The sequence below is a fragment of the Oncorhynchus clarkii genome, unplaced genomic scaffold (assembly GCF_045791955.1).
Source record: "Oncorhynchus clarkii lewisi isolate Uvic-CL-2024 unplaced genomic scaffold, UVic_Ocla_1.0 unplaced_contig_1468_pilon_pilon, whole genome shotgun sequence".
Lineage (NCBI taxonomy): Eukaryota > Metazoa > Chordata > Actinopteri > Salmoniformes > Salmonidae > Oncorhynchus > Oncorhynchus clarkii.
In genome coordinates, this window is record NW_027257944.1 from 217,501 (window position 1) to 239,598 (window position 22,098).

General features: G+C 39.6%; 1 protein-coding gene across 1 annotated transcript in view; it reads left to right on the top strand.

Moving 5' to 3' along the window:
* The window catches only part of LOC139394146 (ankyrin-3-like), a 185,325-nt gene that overhangs the window by 86,253 nt on the left and 76,974 nt on the right, over positions 1–22,098 (top strand). Inside the window, exons 17-24 of the mRNA XM_071142181.1 lie at positions 627–725; positions 2,190–2,387; positions 2,949–3,047; positions 3,232–3,330; positions 4,588–4,686; positions 5,379–5,477; positions 5,817–5,892; positions 12,758–12,884. Of these exons, the coding sequence (XP_070998282.1) occupies positions 627–725; positions 2,190–2,387; positions 2,949–3,047; positions 3,232–3,330; positions 4,588–4,686; positions 5,379–5,477; positions 5,817–5,892; positions 12,758–12,884 (896 nt within the window). The remainder of the gene's footprint in view (positions 1–626; positions 726–2,189; positions 2,388–2,948; positions 3,048–3,231; positions 3,331–4,587; positions 4,687–5,378; positions 5,478–5,816; positions 5,893–12,757; positions 12,885–22,098) is intronic.

The following is a 22,098-nucleotide window of genomic DNA, read 5'->3' on the forward strand; positions in this document are numbered from 1 at the left end:
AGAAGAAGAGAGGGAGGACACAAAGAAAGAAAGAATAAAGTAAAAAATGAGAGATGACACAGAGAAGGAGAGGAGGGAAGACATAATAGCTAGAGAGAGAAGGAGAGAAGGAGAGGAGGGAAGACAGAATAGCTAGAGAGGGAAAAGGAGAGGGAGAGATGACACAGAGAAGGAGAGGAGAGAGGGAAGACATAATAGCCAGAGAGAGAAGGAGAGAAGGAGAGGAGGGAAGACAGAATAGCTAGAGAGAGAAGAAGAGGAGGAGAGGAGGGAAGACAGAATAGCTTGAGAGGGAAGGAGAGAAGGAGAGAGGGAAGACAGAATAGCTAGAGAGAGAAAAAGGATAGACAGATGAAAGAGAAGGAGAGTGTGAAGACAGAATAGCTAGAGAGAGAAAAGAGAGAGCGAGATGACAGAGGAGGAGAGAGGGAAGATAGAATAGCTAGAGGGAGAAAAAAGAGAGTGAGAGATGACAGAGGAGGGGAGAGGAAAGACAGATGAGCTAGAGAGGGAAAAGAGAGGGAGAGATGACACAGAGGAGGAGAGAGGGAAGACAGAATAGCTAGAGAGAGAAGGAGCGAGTGAGAGGTGAAGGGATGAGTAATAAATGTGGTTCTCTCCTCCAGAACGGTCTGACTCCGCTGCACGTGGCAGCTCACTATGACAACCAGCAGGTGGCGCTGCTGCTGCTGGACAAAGGGGCGTCGCCCCACGCCACCGCCAAGGTGAGAAAACAACACAAAACCTGGCGGGGGAAAGACTTTCAAAAGTTTTACCATGGAAAATAACAACTTGTTTTTTTTAACGGAGATGATTAGATAGTACCTGCCTGTCCGCTTCTGGGTCCTGTTAGGTGGGGACATTTTGTTACAGAAAACATTTAAAAACCTTCTGTGGAAGAAAACAAAAACACATTTTTCTTGTTGGCCGAGTTCAGATAGTCCCTTCCTGTTTCACTCTATTTTCATATAATTACAGATACTCTATGTCCATGGATGCTGACCCATAATACTGTCCCCTATATAACACTACTGTTGACCAGGACCCATAATACTGTCCCCTATATAACACTACTGTTGACCCATAATACTGTCCCCTATATAACACTACTGTTGACCCATAATACTGTCCCCTATATAACACTACTGTTGACCCATAATACTGTCCCCTATATAACACTACTGTTGACCCATAATACTGTCCCCTATATAACACTACTGTTGACCCATAATACTGTCCCCTATATAACACTACTGTTGACCCATAATACTGTCCCCTATATAACACTACTGTTGACCCATAATACTGTCCCCTATATAACACTACTGTTGACCCATAATACTGTCCCCTATATAACACTACTGTTGAGCCATAATACTGTCCCCTATATAACACTACTGTTGACCCATAATACTGTCCCCTATATAACACTACTGTTGACCCATAATACTGTCCCCTATATAACACTACTGTTGACCCATAATACTGTCCCCTATATAACACTACTGTTGACCCATAATACTGTCCCCTATATAACACTACTGTTGACCCATAATACTGTCCCCTATATAACACTACTGTTGACCCATAATACTGTCCCCTATATAACACTACTGTTGACCCATAACACTGTCGCCTATACAACACTACTGTTGACCCATAATACTGTCCCCTATATAACTCTACTGTTGACCCATATACTGTCCCCTATATAACACTACTGTTGACCCATATACTGTCCCCTATATAACACTACTGTTGACCCATAATACTGTCCCCTATATAACTCTACTGTTGACCCATAATACTGTCCCCTATATAACACTACTGTTGACCCATAATACTGTCCCCTATATAACACTACTGTTGACCCATAATACTGTCCCCTATATAACACTACTGTTGACCCATAATACTGTCCCCTATATAACACTACTGTTGACCCATATACTGTCCCCTATATAACACTACTGTTGACCCATAATACTGTCCCCTATATAACACTACTGTTGACCCATAATACTGTCCCCTATACAACACTACTGTTGACTAGGACCCATTACAAATAAATCATATTTCATATCCTCATCTCAGAACCTGGTGTTTCTTGTTGAAGTATCTTCTCTGATGTTTTTTTTCAAAACTAACACTGACGTATTCCTCCTACCCACAATCCTCTCTGCTCTCAGAACGGATACACCCCACTCCACATCGCTGCCAAGAAGAACCAGACGTCCGTCGCCTCGTCTCTGCTGCAGTACGGAGCGGAGACCAACGTCCTGACCAAGCAGGGGGTCACCCCTCTACACCTTGCCTCACAGGAGGGGCACAGTGATATGACCAGTCTGCTGCTGGGCAAGGGGGCACATGTCAACACTCCCACTAAGGTAGGGGGGGGGGGACACGTCAACACTCCCACTAAGGTAGGGGGGGGGGACACGTCAACACTACCACTAAGGTAGGGGGGGACAGAGACTCACACAAACACACACGTAGCAGAGTCGTTGCACACATCCAAAAATGCACTCTTTGGCATATACAATACATTCTCTCCCATCTCTCTCCCCCCTCTCCATCTCTCTCTCCTTGCCACCTCTCTCTCCAACTCTCCCTCTCTCCTCCTCCTTCTCTCTCTCCATCTCTCCCATCTCTCTCTCAAACTCTCCCTCTCTCTCCCCCTCCATCTCTCTCCAACTATCCCTCTCTCTCTCCCCCTCCATCTCTCTCCAACTCTCCCTCTCTCTCTTCCCCTCCATCTCTCTCTCCAACTCTGTCTCTCTCTCCATCTCTCTGTCTCTCCCCTCTCTCTAAATGTCTCTCTCTCTGGGTATCTCTCTCTCCCCTCTCTCTAAATGTCTCTCTCTGGGTATCTCTCTCTCGCCCTCTCTCTAAATGTCTCTCTCTCTGGGTACCTCTGTCTCTCCCTTCATCTCTCTCCCCTCTCTCAGAGTGGTCTGACACCCCTCCACCTCACGGCCCAGGAGGACAGAGTGAATGCAGCAGAAGTTCTGGCCAAACGTGATGCTAACCTGGACCAGCAAACCAAAGTACACACACACACACACGCACGCACACACACACACGCACACACGCACGCACGCACGCACACACGCGCATGCACGCATGCACACACACGCACACACACACATACACACACTCGCACGCACGCGCACACACACACACACACGCAGACTTTATTTTTTTCTAAGTTCTTTCTCTAATCTTCCTCAGCTCGGCTACACTCCTCTCATTGTTGCCTGTCACTATGGAAACGTAAAGATGGTCAACTTCCTCTTGCAGCAGGGCGCCAGTGTCAACGCCAAAACCAAGGTACCAGAGTTTACTATTGGAACGGGTAAGGTACCAGAGTTTAATATTGGAACGGGTAAGGTACCAGAGTTTAATATTGGAACGGGTAAGGTACCAGAGTTTAATATTGGAACGGGTAAGGTACCAGAGTTTAATATTGGAACGGGTTAGGTACCAGAGTTTAATATTGGAACGGGTAAGGTACCAGAGTTTAATATTGGAACGGGTTAGGTACCAGAGTTTAATATTGGAACGGGTAAGGTACCAGAGTTTAATATTGGAACGGGTAAGGTACCAGAGTTTAATATTGGAACGGGTAAGGTACCAGAGTTTAATATTGGAACGGGTAAGGTACCAGAGTTTAATATTGGAACGGGTTAGGTACCAGAGTTTAATATTGGAACGGGTAAGGTACCAGAGTTTAATATTGGAACGGGTAAGGTACCAGAGTTTAATATTGGAACGGGTAAGGTACCAGAGTTTAATATTGGAACGGGTAAGGTACCAGAGTTTAATATTGGAACGGGTAAGGTACCAGAGTTTACTATTGGAACGGGTTAGGTACCAGAGTTTACTATTGGAACGGGTAAGGTACCAGAGTTTAATATTGGAACGGGTAAGGTACCAGAGTTTAATATTGGAACGGGTAAGGTACCAGAGTTTAATATTGGAACGGGTAAGGGTAAGGTACCAGAGTTTAATATTGGAACGGGTAAGGTACCAGAGTTTAATATTGGAACGGGTAAGGTACCAGAGTTTAATATTGGAACGGGTTAGGTACCAGAGTTTAATATTGGAATGGGTAAGGTACCAGAGTTTAATATTGGAACGGGTAAGGTACCAGAGTTTAATATTGGAACGGGTAAGGTACCAGAGTTTAATATTGGAACGGGTTAGGTACCAGAGTTTAATATTGGAACGGGTAAGGTACCAGAGTTTAATATTGGAACGGGTAAGGTACCAGAGTTTAATATTGGAACGGGTAAGGTACCAGAGTTTAATATTGGAACGGGTTAGGTACCAGAGTTTAATATTGGAACGGGTTAGGTACCGCTCGAGTAGCAGACTGACAGTTAGTGACCGTTGGTGACCGTTAGGATTTAAATATTTAAAACCCAACTGTCTGTCTCTCGTTTTCTCGTTCCTTCTGTTTTCTATTTCAGTGTGTGTGTGTGTGTGTGTGTGTGTGTGTGTGTGTGTGTGTGTGTGTGTGTATAATATGTATGTATAGTGTGTGTTTGATGTCAGTGTTTAAAACTCAACTGTCTGTGTCTCCAGAACGGTTACACTCCACTTCACCAGGCAGCACAGCAGGGACACACACACATCATCAACGTCCTGTTACAGCATGGAGCGACACCCAACACTACCACTGCTGTAAGAACACACACTCACACACACACACACACACACACACACACACACACACACACACACACACATCATCATCAACGTCCTGTTACAGCATGGAGCGACACCCAACACTACCACTGCTGTAAGAACACACACACACACACACACACACACACACACACACACACACACACACACACACACACACACACACACACACACACACACACACACACACACACCATTAGATTATTAGATGTTTGATTCTCTCTCTCCCTTCTCTCCTTCCTTCCTTCCTTCTCTCTCGTTCACTCTCCCTCTCTCACTCTCCCTCCCCGTCTCACTCTCCCTCCCCCTCTCTCCCACACTCTCTCTCCCTCCCCCTCTCTCTCTCCCTCCCCCTCTCTCCCACACTCTCTCTCCCTCCCCCTCTCTCTCTCCCTCCCCCTCTCTCCCACACTCTCTCTCCCTCCCCCTCTCACTCTCCCTCCCCCTCTCACTCTCCATCCCCCTCTCTCTCCTCACACTCTCTCTCCCTCATTACCCCCTCTCCCTCTCTCCCCTCTCTCCCTCCCCCTCTCACTCTCCCTCCCCCTCTCACTCTCCATCCCCCTCTCACTCTCCCTCTCACTCTCCCTCCCCCTCTCTCTCCTCACACTCTCTCTCCCTCATTATCCCCTCCTCTCCCTCCCCCTCTCCCTCTCTCTCTCTGTCAGAATGGGAACACTGCTCTGTCCATTGCCAGGCGTCTGGGTTACATATCTGTCGTTGACACTCTGAAGGTCGTCACAGAAGAGGTCATCACCACCACAACGGTATGTGACCCCTCGTGACGCTTCCAGGTAGAAGGGTTTCCCCCTCACCTCAGATCAGCTTACCCCTTCTCATATCCTAACCTTAACCATTTAGCAGGGAAAATAGTCAAACTGACGTTGGATCAGTGTGTTAGGGATGAACACGGTCCTCTGTCTGTCACAACAGTACCAGCTTGTTTTCCGTCCATGACTTCACAACTTTCACACAACAACAACAAAACAATACAGAATATCATTTGTGTTTCTATGGTTACAACCCTCTGGTTCTAACGGGCTGAATCCTTGTTCTCTTTTTTTTTTCCCCTGGTTGTGATTGGCTTGGAATCCCTGTGCTGACAGACTGTGACATCAGAGAAACACAAGATGAATGTTCCGGAGACCATGACGGAGATACTGGACGTGTCGGATGAGGAGGGTGAGTTCCTTTTGATTACATATAAATAAATACTGTGGTTGAGACAGACAAGAGGCTTTACAGACAAACACACTTTTTAGAGGAGGACACTAACAGAGATAATATATAAATAAATACTTTGGTTGAGACAGACAAGAGACTTTACAGACAAACACATTTTTTAGAGGAGGACACTAACAGAGATAATATATAAATAAATACTGTGAATGAGACAGACAAGAGACTTTACAGACGACACCATTTTTAGAGGTGTAAAGGTGTCACACTCGTCGGATGGATGAGACCATTTATTTAAAGAATGAAACACTGAACAAACTAACAAAATAACAAAAACGAAACGTGAAGCTGTACACTATAGTGCTGACAGGCAACTACACACAGACAAGATGCCACAAACACAAATGGGAAATGGCTACCTAAATATCATCCTCAATCAGAGACAACGATAAACAGCTATCTCTGATTGGGAACCATATCAGGCCAACATAGACATTAAAAAAACCCTAGACATACAAAAACCTAGACATACAAAAACCTAAACATTTAAAAACCCTAGACATTTAAAAAACCTAGACATACAAAAACCTAGACATACAAAACCCTAGACATACAAAACCCTAGACATACAAAAACCTAGACATACAAAACCCTAGACATACAAAAACCTAGACATACAAAAACCTAGACATACAAAAACCCTAGACATACAAAAACCTAGACATACAAAAACCTAGACATACAAAAACCTAGACATACAAAAACCTAGACATACAAAAACCTAGACATACAAAAACCTAGACATACAAAAACCTAGACATACAAAAACCTAGACATACAAAAACCTAAACATTTAAAAACCCTAGACATTTAAAAACTCTAGACATACAAAAACCTAGACATACAAAACCCTAGACATACAAAACCCTAGACATACAAAAACCTAGACATACAAAAACCTAGACATACAAAACCCTAGACATACAAAAACCTAGACATTTAAAACCCTAGACATTTAAAAACCCTAGACATACAAAAACCTAGACATACAAAAATCTAGACATACAAAAACCTAGACATACAAAAACCTAAACATTTAAAAACCCTAGACATTTAAAAATCCGAGACCTTTAAAAAACTAGACATACAAAAAGCCCTAGACAATACAACAATTAGCGTACCCACCCTCGTCAGTCCCTTACCCAACCAAAATGTATAGAAAACAGAGATATCTAAGATCAGGGCGTGACAAACGGTCCAGTTTGCAGTTGGTGTAGAGAGTCAGGCGCAGGACAGCAGATATGAGTAATCAACGTACTTTACTCAAAGTATACAAAATACAAAGCAATGTAGCGAGCCCACAACAAAAACAGACCCGATGTACAAAGAACAATCACTCATAAACAAAACACGGGGGAACAGAGGGTTAAATAATAAACAAGTCATTGGGTGAGTGAAACCAGGTGTGTAAAGGCAAAGACAAAAGACAAAACAAATGGAAAACGAAAAACGGATCGGCGGCGGCCAGAAGGCCGGTGACGTCGACCGCCGAACGCCGCCCGAACAAGGAGAGGCACCGACTTCGGTGGAAGTCGCGACAAGTCGGGAACACTAACAGAGATGATATATAAATAAATACTGTGATTGAGACAGACAAGAGACTTTACAGACAAACACACTTTTTAGAGGAGAACACTATAGCTATATGTTTTAAAATAACATGATCACTTCTATAATACATTCTGGGGGGGATTCTATAGCTATGTGTTCTAGAATAACATTATCATTTCTATAATACATTCTGGGGGGGATTCTATAGCTATGTGTTCTAAAATAACATTATCACATCTGTGTACATTCTGGGGGGATTCTATAGCTATGTGTTCTAGAATAACATCACTTCTATAATATATTGTGGGGGGATTCTATAGCTATGTGTTCTAGAATAACATTATCACTTCTATAATACATTCTGGGGGATTCTATAGCTATGTGTTCTAGAATAACATCACTTCTATAATACATTCTGGGGGGGATTCTATAGCTATGTGTTCTAGAATAACATCACTTCTATAATACATTCTGGGGGGGATTCTATAGCTATGTGTTCTAGAATAACATCACTTCTATAATACATTCTGGGGGGGATTCTATAGCTATGTGTTCTAAAATAACATTATCACATCTATAATACATTCTGGGGGGATTCTATAGCTATGTGTTCTAGAATAACATTATCACTTCTATAATACATTCTGGGGGGATTCTATAGCTATGTGTTCTAGAATAACATTATCATTTCTATAATACATTCTGGGGGGATTCTATAGCTATGTGTTCTAGAATAACCTTATCATTTCTATAATACATTCTGGGGGGATTCTATAGCTATGTGTTCTAGAATAACATCACTTCTATAATACATTCTGGGGGGGATTCTATAGCTATGTGTTCTAGAATAACATCACTTCTATAATACATTCTGGGGGGGATTCTATAGCTATGTGTTCTAGAATAACATCACTTCTATAATACATTCTGGGGGGGATTCTATAGCTATGTGTTCTAGAATAAGATTATCACTTCTATAATACATTCTGGGGGGATTCTATAGCTATGTGTTCTAGAATAACATTATCATTTCTATAATACATTCTGGGGGGATTCTATAGCTATGTGTTCTAGAATAACATCACTTCTATAATACATTCTGGTAGATTCTATAGCTATGTGTTCTAGAATAACATCACTTCTATAATACATTGTGGGGGGATTCTATAGGTATGTGTTCTAGAATAACATTATCACTTCTATAATACATTCTGGGGGGATTCTATAGCTATGTGTTCTAGAATAACATCACTTCTATAATACATTCTGGGGGGGGATTCTATAGCTATGTGTTCTAGAATAACATCACTTCTATAATACATTCTGGGGGGGATTCTATAGCTATGTGTTCTAGAATAATATCACTTCTATAATACATTCTGGGGGGGATTCTATAGCTATGTGTTCTAGAATAACATTATCACATCTACAATACATTCTGGGGGGATTCTATAGCTATGTGTTCTAGAATAACATTATCACTTCTATAATACATTCTGGGGGGATTCTATAGCTATGTGTTCTAGAATAACATTATCATTTCTATAATACATTCTGGGGGATTCTATAGCTATGTGTTCTAGAATAACATCACATCTATAATACATTCTGGGGGGATTCTATCGCTATGTGTTCTAGAATAACATTATCATTTCTATAATACATTCTGGGGGGATTCTATAGCTATGTGTTCTAGAATAACATCACTTCTATAATACATTCTGGGGGGGATTCTATAGCTATGTGTTCTAGAATAACATCACTTCTATAATACATTCTGGGGGGGATTCTATAGCTATGTGTTCTAGAATAACATCACATCTATAATACATTCTGGGGGGATTCTATCGCTATGTGTTCTAGAATAACATTATCATTTCTATAATACATTCTGGGGGGATTCTATAGCTATGTGTTCTAGAATAACATCACTTCTATAATACATTCTGGGGGGGATTCTATAGCTATGTGTTCTAGAATAACATTATCACTTCTATAATACATTCTGGGGGATTCTATAGCTATGTGTTCTAGAATAACATTATCATTTCTATAATACATTCTGGGGGGATTCTATAGCTATGTGTTCTAGAATAACATCACATCTATAATACATTCTGGGTGGATTTTATAGCTATGTGTTCTAGAATACCATTATCATTTCTATAATACATTCTGGGGGGATTCTATAGCTATGTGTTCTAGAATAACATCACTTCTATAATACATTCTGGTAGATTCTATAGCTATGTGTTCTAGAATAACATCACTTCTATAATACATTGTGGGGGGATTCTATAGCTATGTGTTCTAGAATAACATTATCACTTCTATAATACATTCTGGGGGGATTCTATAGCTATGTGTTCTAGAATAACATCACTTCTATAATACATTCTGGGGGGGATTCTATAGCTATGTGTTCTAGAATAACATTATCACTTCTATAATACATTCTGGGGGGGATTCTATAGCTATGTGTTCTAGAATAACATCACTTCTATAATACATTCTGGGGGGGATTCTATAGCTATGTGTTCTAGAATAACATTATCACATCTACAATACATTCTGGGTGGATTCTATAGCTATGTGTTCTAGAATAACATTATCACTTCTATAATACATTCTGGGGGGATTCTATAGCTATGTGTTCTAGAATAACATTATCATTTCTATAATACATTCTGGGGGGATTCTATAGCTATGTGTTCTAGAATAACATCACATCTATAATACATTCTGGGGGGATTCTATAGCTATGTGTTCTAGAATAACATTATCATTTCTATAATACATTCTGGGGGGATTCTATAGCTATGTGTTCTAGAATAACATCACTTCTATAATACATTCTGGTAGATTCTATAGCTATGTGTTCTAGAATAACATCACATCTATAATACATTCTGGGGGGATTCTATAGCTATGTGTTCTAGAATAACATTATCACTTCTATAATACATTCTGGGGGGATTCTATAGCTATGTGTTCTAGAATAACATCACTTCTATAATACATTCTGGGGGGGATTCTATAGCTATGTGTTCTAGAATAACATCACTTCTATAATACATTCTGGGGGGGATTCTATAGCTATGTGTTCTAGAATAACATCACTTCTATAATACATTCTGGGGGGTATTCTATAGCTATGTGTTCTAAAATAACATTATACATCTATAATACATTCTGGGGGGATTCTATAGCTATGTGTTTTAGAATAACATTATCACTTCTATAATACATTCTGGGGGGATTCTATAGCTATGTGTTCTAGAATAACATTATCATTTCTATAATACATTCTGGGGGGATTCTATAGCTATGTGTTCTAGAATAACATCACTTCTATAATACATTCTGGGGGGGATTCTATAGCTATGTGTTCTAGAATAACATCACTTCTATAATACATTCTGGTGGGGATTCTATAGCTATGTGTTCTAGAATAACATCACTTCTATAATACATTCTGGGGGGATTCTATAGCTATGTGTTCTAGAATAACATTATCATTTCTATAATACATTCTGGGGGGATTCTATAGCTATGTGTTCTAGAATAACATCACTTCTATAATACATTCTGGGAGGGATTCTATAGCTATGTGTTCTAGAATAACATTATCACATTTACAATACATTCTGGGGGGATTCTATAGCTATGTGTTCTAGAATAACATTATCACTTCTATAATACATTCTGGGGGGATTCTATAGCTATGTGTTCTAGAATAACATTATCATTTCTATAATACATTCTGGGGGGATTCTATAGCTATGTGTTCTAGAATAACATCACATCGATAATACATTCTGGGGGGATTCTATAGCTATGTGTTCTAGAATAACATTATAATTTCTATAATACATTCTGGGGGGATTCTATAGCTATGTGTTCTAGAATAACATTATCACTTCTATAATACATTCTGGGGGGATTCTATAGCTATGTGTTCTAGAATAACATTATCACTTCTATAATACATTCTGGGGGGATTCTATAGCTATGTGTTCTAGAATAACATTATCACTTCTATAATACATTCTGGGGGGATTCTATAGCTATGTGTTCTAGAATAACATTATCATTTCTATAATACATTCTGGGGGGATTCTATAGCTATGTGTTCTAGAATAACATTATCACTTCTATAATACATTCTGGGGGGATTCTATAGCTATGTGTTCTAGAATAACATCACTTCTATAATACATTCTGGGGGGATTCTATAGCTATGTGCTCTAGAATAACATTATCACTTCTATAATACATTCTGGGGGGATTCTATAGCTATGTGTTCTAGAATAACATTATCATTTCTATAATACATTCTGGGGGGATTCTATAGCTATGTGTTCTAGAATAACATCACTTCTATAATGCATTCGTGGGGATTCTATAGCTATGTGTTCTAGAATAACATCACTTCTATAATACATTCTGGGGGATTCTATAGCTATGTGTTCTAGAATAACATTATCACTACTATGATAAATTCTGGCGGGATTCTATAGCTATTTGTTCTAGAATAACATTATCACTACTATGAGACATTCTGGTGGGATTCTATAGCTATGTGTTCTAGAATAACATTATCACTTCTATAATACATTAATGGGGGATTCTATAGCTATGTGTTCTAGAATAACATTATCATTTCTATAATACATTCTGGGGGGGTTCTATAGCTAGTTGTTCTAGATTACTGACTTCGCAATGATGCCAGAGATGACTGACTTCACAATGATGCCAGAGATGACTGACTTCACAAAGATGCCAGAGATGACTGACTTCACAATGATGCCAGAGATGACTGACTTCACAATGATGCCAGAGATGACTGACTTCACAATGATGCCAGAGATGACTGACTTCACAATGATGCCAGAGATGACTGACTTCACAATGATGCCAGAGATGACTGACTTCCCCCTTTTAACTCTTTCTATTTATTTCTCCCCTCCTCCCACTCATCCCCCCTCCTCTCCCTCATCCCCCCTCTCCCCCTCATCCCCCCTCTCCCCCTCTTCCACTTCTCCCCCTCCTCCCCCTCTCCCCCTCTCCCCCCTCTCCCACTTCTCCCCCTCCTCCCCCTCTCCCCCCTCTTCCACTTCTCCCCCTCCCCCCCTCTCCCACTTCTCCCCCTCCTCCCCCTCTCCACCTCTCCCCCCTCTCCCACTTCTCCCCCTCCTCCCCATCTCCCCCCTCTTCCACTTCTCCCACTCCTCTCCTCTCCCTCCTCTCCCCCCAGGTGAGGACACTATGACAGGGGATGGAGGGGAGTACCTGAGAGCTGAGGACTTGAGGGAGCTGGGAGACGACTCTCTACCTGGACAATACCTGGATGGATTCAACTACATGAGCCACAACCTGGACAGGTGATGCACGCACGCACACACACGCACGCACGCACGCACACACCCACACCCACACCCACACCCACCCACACACACACACACACCCACCCACACACACACACACACACACACACACACACACCCTACCACACACAGAGTCACCAGTGGAGGCTGCTGAGGGGAGGACGACTCAGAGTAATGTCTGGAACGGAGCAAATGGCATCGACACCTGATACCGTTCCACAAATTCTGCTCCAGACATCAGACCCTCTATCACTGTGTATAATATAGTACTGTCTGTGTCTCATCAGACCCCTCGATCACTGTGTATAATATAGTACTGTCTATGTCTCATCAGACCCTCGATCACTGTGTATAATATAGTACTGTCTATGTCTCATCAGACCCTCTATCACTGTTTATAATATAGTACTGTCTATGTCTCATCAGACCCTCTATCACTGTGTATAATATAGTACTGTCTATGTCTCATCAGACCCTCTATCACTGTGTATAAAATAGTAATGTCTATGTCTCCAGGTCTCATCAGACCCTCTATCACTGTGTATAATATAGTACTGTCTATGTCTCATCAGACCCCTCTATCACTGTGTATAATATAGTACTGTCTATGTCTCATCAGACCCTCTATCACTGTGTATAATATAGTACTGTCTATGTCTCATCAGACCCCTCTATCACTGTGTATAATATAGTACTGTCTATGTCTCATCAGACCCTCTATCACTGTGTTGTTGTGTATAATATAGTACTGTCTATGTCTCATCAGACCCTCTATCACTGTGTTGTTGTGTATAATATAGTACTGTCTATGTCTCATCAGACCCTCTATCACTGTGTATAATATAGTACTGTCTATGTCTCATCAGACCCCTCTATCACTGTGTATAATATAGTACTGTCTATGTCTCATCAGACCCCTCTATCACTGTGTATAATATATTACGTCTATGTCTCATCAGACCCTCTATCACTGTGTATAATATATTACGTCTATGTCTCATCAGACCCTCTATCACTGTGTATAATATATTACGTCTATGTCTCATCAGACCCCTCTATCACTGTGTATAATATAGTACTGTCTATGTCTCATCAGACCCCTCTATCACTGTGTATAATATAGTACTGTCTATGTCTCATCAGACCCCTCTATCACTGTGTATAATATAGTACTGTCTATGTCTCATCAGACCCTCTATCACTGTGTATAATATAGTACTGTCTATGTCTCATCAGACCCTCTATCACTGTGTATAATATAGTACTGTCTATGTCTCATCAGACCCTCTATCACTGTTTATAATATAGTACTGTCTATGTCTCATCAGACCCTCTATCACTGTGTTGATGTGTATAATATAGTACTGTCTATGTCTCATCAGACCCCTCTATCACTGTGTATAATATAGTACTGTCTATGTCTCATCAGACCCTCTATCACTGTGTATAATATAGTACTGTCTATGTCTCATCAGACCCTCTATCACTGTGTATAATATAGTACTGTCTATGTCTCATCAGACCCTCTATCACTGTTTATAATATAGTACTGTCTATGTCTCATCAGACCCTCTATCACTGTGTATAATATAGTACTGTCTATGTCTCATCAGACCCTCTATCACTGTGTATAAAATAGTAATGTCTATGTCTCATCAGACCCCTCTATCACTGTGTATAATATAGTACTGTCTATGTCTCATCAGACCCTCTATCACTGTGTATAATATAGTACTGTCTATGTCTCATCAGACCCTCTATCACTGTGTATAATATAGTACTGTCTATGTCTCATCAGACCCTCTATCACTGTGTATAATATAGTACTGTCTATGTCTCATCAGACCCCTCGATCACTGTGTATAATATAGTACTGTCTATGTCTCATCAGACCCTCTATCACTGTGTATAATATAGTACTGTCTATGTCTCATCAGACCCTCTATCACTGTGTTGATGTGTATAATATAGTACTGTCTATGTCTCATCAGACCCTCTATCACTGTTTATAATATAGTACTGTCTATGTCTCATCAGACCCTCTATCACTGTGTATAATATAGTACTGTCTATGTCTCATCAGACCCTCTATCACTGTGTATAAAATAGTAATGTCTATGTCTCCAGGTCTCATCAGACCCTCTATCACTGTGTATAATATAGTACTGTCTATGTCTCATCAGACCCCTCTATCACTGTGTATAATATAGTACTGTCTATGTCTCATCAGACCCTCTATCACTGTGTATAATATAGTACTGTCTATGTCTCATCAGACCCCTCTATCACTGTGTATAATATAGTACTGTCTATGTCTCATCAGACCCCTCTATCACTGTGTATAATATAGTACTGTCTATGTCTCATCAGACCCCTCTATCACTGTGTATAATATAGTACTGTCTATGTCTCATCAGACCCTCTATCACTGTGTATAATATAGTACTGTCTATGTCTCATCAGACCCCTCTATCACTGTGTATAATATATTACGTCTATGTCTCATCAGACCCTCTATCACTGTGTATAATATATTACGTCTATGTCTCATCAGACCCTCTATCACTGTGTATAATATATTACGTCTATGTCTCATCAGACCCCTCTATCACTGTGTATAATATAGTACTGTCTATGTCTCATCAGACCCTCTATCACTGTGTATAATATAGTACTGTCTATGTCTCATCAGACCCCTCTATCACTGTGTATAATATATTACGTCTATGTCTCATCAGACCCTCTATCACTGTGTATAATATATTACGTCTATGTCTCATCAGACCCTCGATCACTGTGTATAATATATTACGTCTATGTCTCATCAGACCCCTCTATCACTGTGTATAATATAGTACTGTCTATGTCTCATCAGACCCCTCTATCACTGTGTATAATATAGTACTGTCTATGTCTCATCAGACCCTCTATCACTGTGTATAATATAGTACTGTCTGTGTCTCATCAGACCCCTCTATCACTGTGTATAATATAGTACTGTCTATGTCTAATCAGACCCTCTATCACTGTGTATAATATAGTACTGTCTATGTCTCATCAGACCCTCTATCACTGTTTATAATATAGTACTGTCTATGTCTCATCAGACTCCTCTATCACTGTGTATAATATAGCACTGTCTATGTCTCATCAGACTCCTCTATCACTGTGTATAATATAGTACTGTCTATGTCTCATCAGACCCTCTATCACTGTTTATAATATAGTACTGTCTATGTCTCATCAGACCCTCTATCACTGTGTATAATATAGTACTGTCTATGTCTCATCAGACCCTCTATCACTGTGTGTAATATAGTACTGTCTATGTCTCATCAGACCCTCTATCACTGTGTGTAATATAGTACTGTCTATGTCTCATCAGACCCTCTATCATTGTGTATAATATAGTACTGTCTATGTCTCATCATACCCTCTATCATTGTGTATAATATAGTACTGTCTATGTCTCATCAGACCCTCTATCACTGTGTATAATATAGTACTGTCTGTGTCTCATCAGACCCCTCTATCATTGTGTATAATATAGTACTGTCTATGTCTCATCAGACCCTCTATCACTGTGTATAATATAGTACTGTCTATGTCTCATCAGACCCTCTATCACTGTGTGTAATATAGTACTGTCTATGTCTCATCAGACCCTCTATCATTGTGTATAATATAGTACTGTCTATGTCTCATCAGACCCTCTATCACTGTGTATAATATAGTACTGTCTATGTCTCATCAGACCCTCTATCACTGTGTTGTTGTGTATAATATAGTACTGTCTATGTCTCATCAGACCCCTCTATCACTGTGTATAATATAGTACTGTCTATGTCTCATCAGACCCTCTATCACTGTGTATAATATAGTACTGTCTATGTCTCATCAGACCCTCTATCACTGTGTGTAATATAGTACTGTCTATGTCTCATCAGACCCTCTATCACTGTGTATAATATAGTACTGTCTGTGTCTCATCAGACCCTCTATCACTGTGTATAATATAGTACTGTCTATGTCTCATCAGACCCTCTATCACTGTGTTGATGTGTATAATATAGTACTGTCTATGTCTCATCAGACCCTCTATCACTGTGTTGATGTGTATAATATAGTACTGTCTATGTCTCATCAGACCCTCTATCACTGTGTATAATATAGTACTGTCTATGTCTCATCAGACCCTCTATCACTGTGTTGTTGTGTATAATATAGTACTGTCTATGTCTCATCAGACCCTCTATCACTGTGTATAATATAGTACTGTCTATGTCTCATCAGACCCTCTATCACTGTGTATAATATAGTACTGTCTATGTCTCATCAGACCCCTCTATCACTGTGTTGATGTGTATAATATAGTACTGTCTATGTCTCATCAGACCCTCTATCACTGTGTTGTTGTGTATAATATAGTACTGTCTATGTCTCATCAGACCCTCTATCACTGTGTATAATATAGTACTGTCTATGTCTCATCAGACCCTCTATCACTGTTTATAATATAGTACTGTCTATGTCTCATCAGACCCTCTATCACTGTGTATAATATAGTACTGTCTATGTCTCATCATACCCTCTATACTGTGTATAATATAGTACTGTCTATGTCTCATCAGACCCTCTATCACTGTGTATAATATAGTACTGTCTATGTCTCATCAGACCCTCTATCACTGTGTTGATGTGTATAATATAGTACTGTCTATGTCTCATCAGACCCCTCTATCACTGTGTTGATGTGTATAATATAGTACTGTCTATGTCAGACCCTCTATCACTGTGTATAATATAGTACTGTCTATGTCTCATCAGACCCTCTATCACTGTGTATAATATAGTACTGTCTATGTCTCATCAGACCCCTCTATCACTGTGTATAATATAGTACTGTCTATGTCTCATCAGACCCTCTATCACTGTGTATAATATAGTACTGTCTATGTCTCATCAGACCCTCTATCACTGTGTATAATATAGTACTGTCTATGTCTCCTCTATCACTGTGTATAATATAGTACTGTCTATATCTCATCAGACCCTCTATCACTGTGTATAATATAGTACTGTCTATGTCTCATCAGACCCTCTATCACTGTGTATAATATAGTACTGTCTATGTCTCATCAGACCCTCTATCACTGTGTATAATATAGTACTGTCTATGTCTCATCAGACCCTCTATCACTGTGTATAATATAGTACTGTCTATATCTCATCAGACCCTCTATCACTGTGTATAATATAGTACTGTCTATGTCTCATCAGACCCTCTATCACTGTGTTGATGTGTATAATATAGTACTGTCTATGTCTCATCAGACCCTCTATCACTGTGACCCTCTATACTGTGTTGATGTGTATAATATAGTACTGTCTATGTCTCATCAGACCCTCTATCACTGTGTATAATATAGTACTGTCTATGTCTCATCAGACCCTCTATCACTGTGTATAATATAGTACTGTCTATGTCTCATCAGACCCTCTATCACTGTGTATAATATAGTACTGTCTATGTCTCATCAGACCCTCTATCACTGTGTATAATATAGTACTGTCTATGTCTCATCAGACCCCTCTATCACTGTGTTGATGTGTATAATATAGTACTGTCTATGTCTCATCAGACCCTCTATCACTGTGTATAATATAGTACTGTCTATGTCTCATCAGACCCTCTATCACTGTGTATAATATAGTACTGTCTATGTCTCATCAGACCCTCTATCACACTGTGTTGACCCTCTATCACTGTGTATAATATAGTACTGTCTATGTCTCATCAGACCCTCTATCACTGTGTTGATGTGTATAATATAGTACTGTCTATGTCTCATCAGACCCTCTATCACTGTGTATAATATAGTACTGTCTATGTCTCATACCCTCTATCATAGTACTGTCTATGTCTCATCAGACCCTCTATCACTGTGTATAATATAGTACTGTCTATGTCTCATCAGACCCTCTATCACTGTGTATAATATAGTACTGTCTATGTCTCATCAGACCCTCTATCACTGTGTTGATGTGTATAATATAGTACTGTCTATGTCTCATCAGACCCTCTATCACTGTGTTGTTGTGTATAATATAGTACTGTCTATGTCTCATCAGACCCTCTATCACTGTGTATAATATAGTACTGTCTATGTCTCATCAGACCCTCTATCACTGTGTATAATATAGTACTGTCTATGTCTCATCATACCCTCTATTACTGTGTATAATATAGTACTGTCTATGTCTCATCAGACCCTCTATCACTGTGTTGATGTGTATAATATAGTACTGTCTATGTCTCATCAGACCCTCTATCACTGTGTTGATGTGTATAATATAGTACTGTCTATGTCTCATCAGACCCTCTATCACTGTGTTGATGTGTATAATATAGTACTGTCTATGTCTCATCAGACCCCTCTATCACTGTGTATAATATAGTACTGTCTATGTCTCATCAGACCCCTCTATCACTGTGTATAATATAGTACTGTCTATGTCTCATCAGACCCCTCTATCACTGTGTATAATATAGTACTGTCTATGTCTCATCAGACCCCTCTATCACTGTGTATAATATAGTACTGTCTATATCTCATCAGACCCTCTATCACTGTGTATAATATAGTACTGTCTATGTCTCATCAGACCCTCTATCACTGTGTATAATATAGTACTGTCTATGTCTCATCAGACCCTCTATCACTGTGTATAATATAGTACTGTCTATGTCTCATCAGACCCTCTATCACTGTGTATAATATAGTACTGTCTATATCTCATCAGACCCTCTATCACTGTGTATAATATAGTACTGTCTATGTCTCATCAGACCCTCTATCACTGTGTTGATGTGTATAATATAGTACTGTCTATGTCTCATCAGACCCTCTATCACTGTGTTGATGTGTATAATATAGTACTGTCTATGTCTCATCAGACCCTCTATCACTGTGTATAATATAGTACTGTCTATGTCTCATCAGACCCTCTATCACTGTGTATAATATAGTACTGTCTATGTCTCATCAGACCCTCTATCACTGTGTATAATATAGTACTGTCTATGTCTCATCAGACCCTCTATCACTGTGTATAATATAGTACTGTCTATGTCTCATCAGACCCCTCTATCACTGTGTTGATGTGTATAATATAGTACTGTCTATGTCTCATCAGACCCTCTATCACTGTGTATAATATAGTACTGTCTATGTCTCATCAGACCCTCTATCACTGTGTATAATATAGTACTGTCTATGTCTCATCAGACCCTCTATCACTGTGTATAATATAGTACTGTCTATGTCTCATCAGACCCTCTATCACTGTGTATAATATAGTACTGTCTATGTCTCATCAGACCCTCTATCACTGTGTATAATATATTACTGTCTATGTCTCATCAGACTCCTCTGTCACTGTGTTGATGTGTATAATATAGTACTGTCTATGTCTCATCAGACCCCTCTATCACTGTGTATAATATAGTACTGTCTATGTCTCATCAGACCCTCTATCACTGTGTTGTTGTGTATAATATAGTACTGTCTATGTCTCATCAGACCCTCTATCACTGTGTATAATATAGTACTGTCTATGTCTCATCAGACCCTCTATCACTGTGTATAATATAGTACTGTCTATGTCTCATCAGACCCTCTATCACTGTGTATAATATAGTACTGTCTATTTCTCATCAGACCCCTCTATCACTGTGTATAATATAGTACTGTCTATGTCTCATCAGACCCCTCTATCACTGTGTATAATATAGTACTGTCTATGTCTCATCAGACCCCTCTATCACTGTGTATAATATAGTACTGTCTATGTCTCATCAGACCCTCTATCACTGTGTATAATATAGTACTGTCTATGTCTCATCAGACCCTCTATCACTGTGTATAATATAGTACTGTCTATGTCTCATCAGACTCCTCTATCACTGTGTTGTTGTGTATAATATAGTACTGTCTATGTCTCATCAGACTCCTCTATCACTGTGTTGATGTGTATAATATAGTACTGTCTATGTCTCATCAGACCCTCTATCACTGTTTATAATATAGTACTGTCTATGTCTCATCAGACCCTCTATCACTGTTTATAATATAGTACTGTCTATGTCTCATCAGACCCTCTATCACTGTTTATAATATAGTACTGTCTATGTCTCATCAGACCCTCTATCACTGTGTATAATATAGTACTGTCTATGTCTCATCAGACCCTCTATCACTGTTTATAATATAGTACTGTCTATGTCTCATCAGACCCTCTATCACTGTGTATAATATAGTACTGTCTATGTCTCATCAGACCCCTCTATCACTGTTTATAATATAGTACTGTCTATGTCTCATCAGACCCTCTATCACTGTGTATAATATAGTACTGTCTATGTCTCATCAGACCCTCTATCACTGTTTATAATATAGTACTGTCTATGTCTCATCAGACCCTCTATCACTGTGTATAATATAGTACTGTCTATGTCTCATCAGACCCCTCTATCACTGTGTATAATATAGTACCGTCTATGTCTCATCAGACCCTCTATCATTGTGTATAATATAGTACTGTCTATGTCTCATCAGACCCTCTATCATTGTGTATAATATAGTACTGTCTACGTCTCATCAGACCCCTCTATCACTGTGTATAATATAGTACTGTCTATGTCTCATCAGACCCTCTATCACTGTGTTGATGTGTATAATATAGTACTGTCTATGTCTCATCAGACCCTCTATCACTGTGTATAATATAGTACTGTCTATGTCTCATCAGACCCCTCTATCACTGTGTTGATGTGTATAATATAGTACTGTCTATGTCTCATCAGACCCTCTATCGTTGTGTATAATATAGTACTGTCTATGTCTCATCAGACCCTCTATCACTGTGTTGATGTGTATAATATAGTACTGTCTATGTCTCATCAGACCCTCTATCACTGTGTATAATATAGTACTGTCTATGTCTCATCAGACCCCTCTATCACTGTGTTGATGTGTATAATATAGTACTGTCTATGTCTCATCAGACCCTCTATCGTTGTGTATAATATAGTACTGTCTATGTCTCATCAGACCCTCTATCACTGTTTATAATATAGTACTGTCTATGTCTCATCAGACCCTCTATCACTGTGTATAATATAGTACTGTCTATGTCTCATCAGACCCTC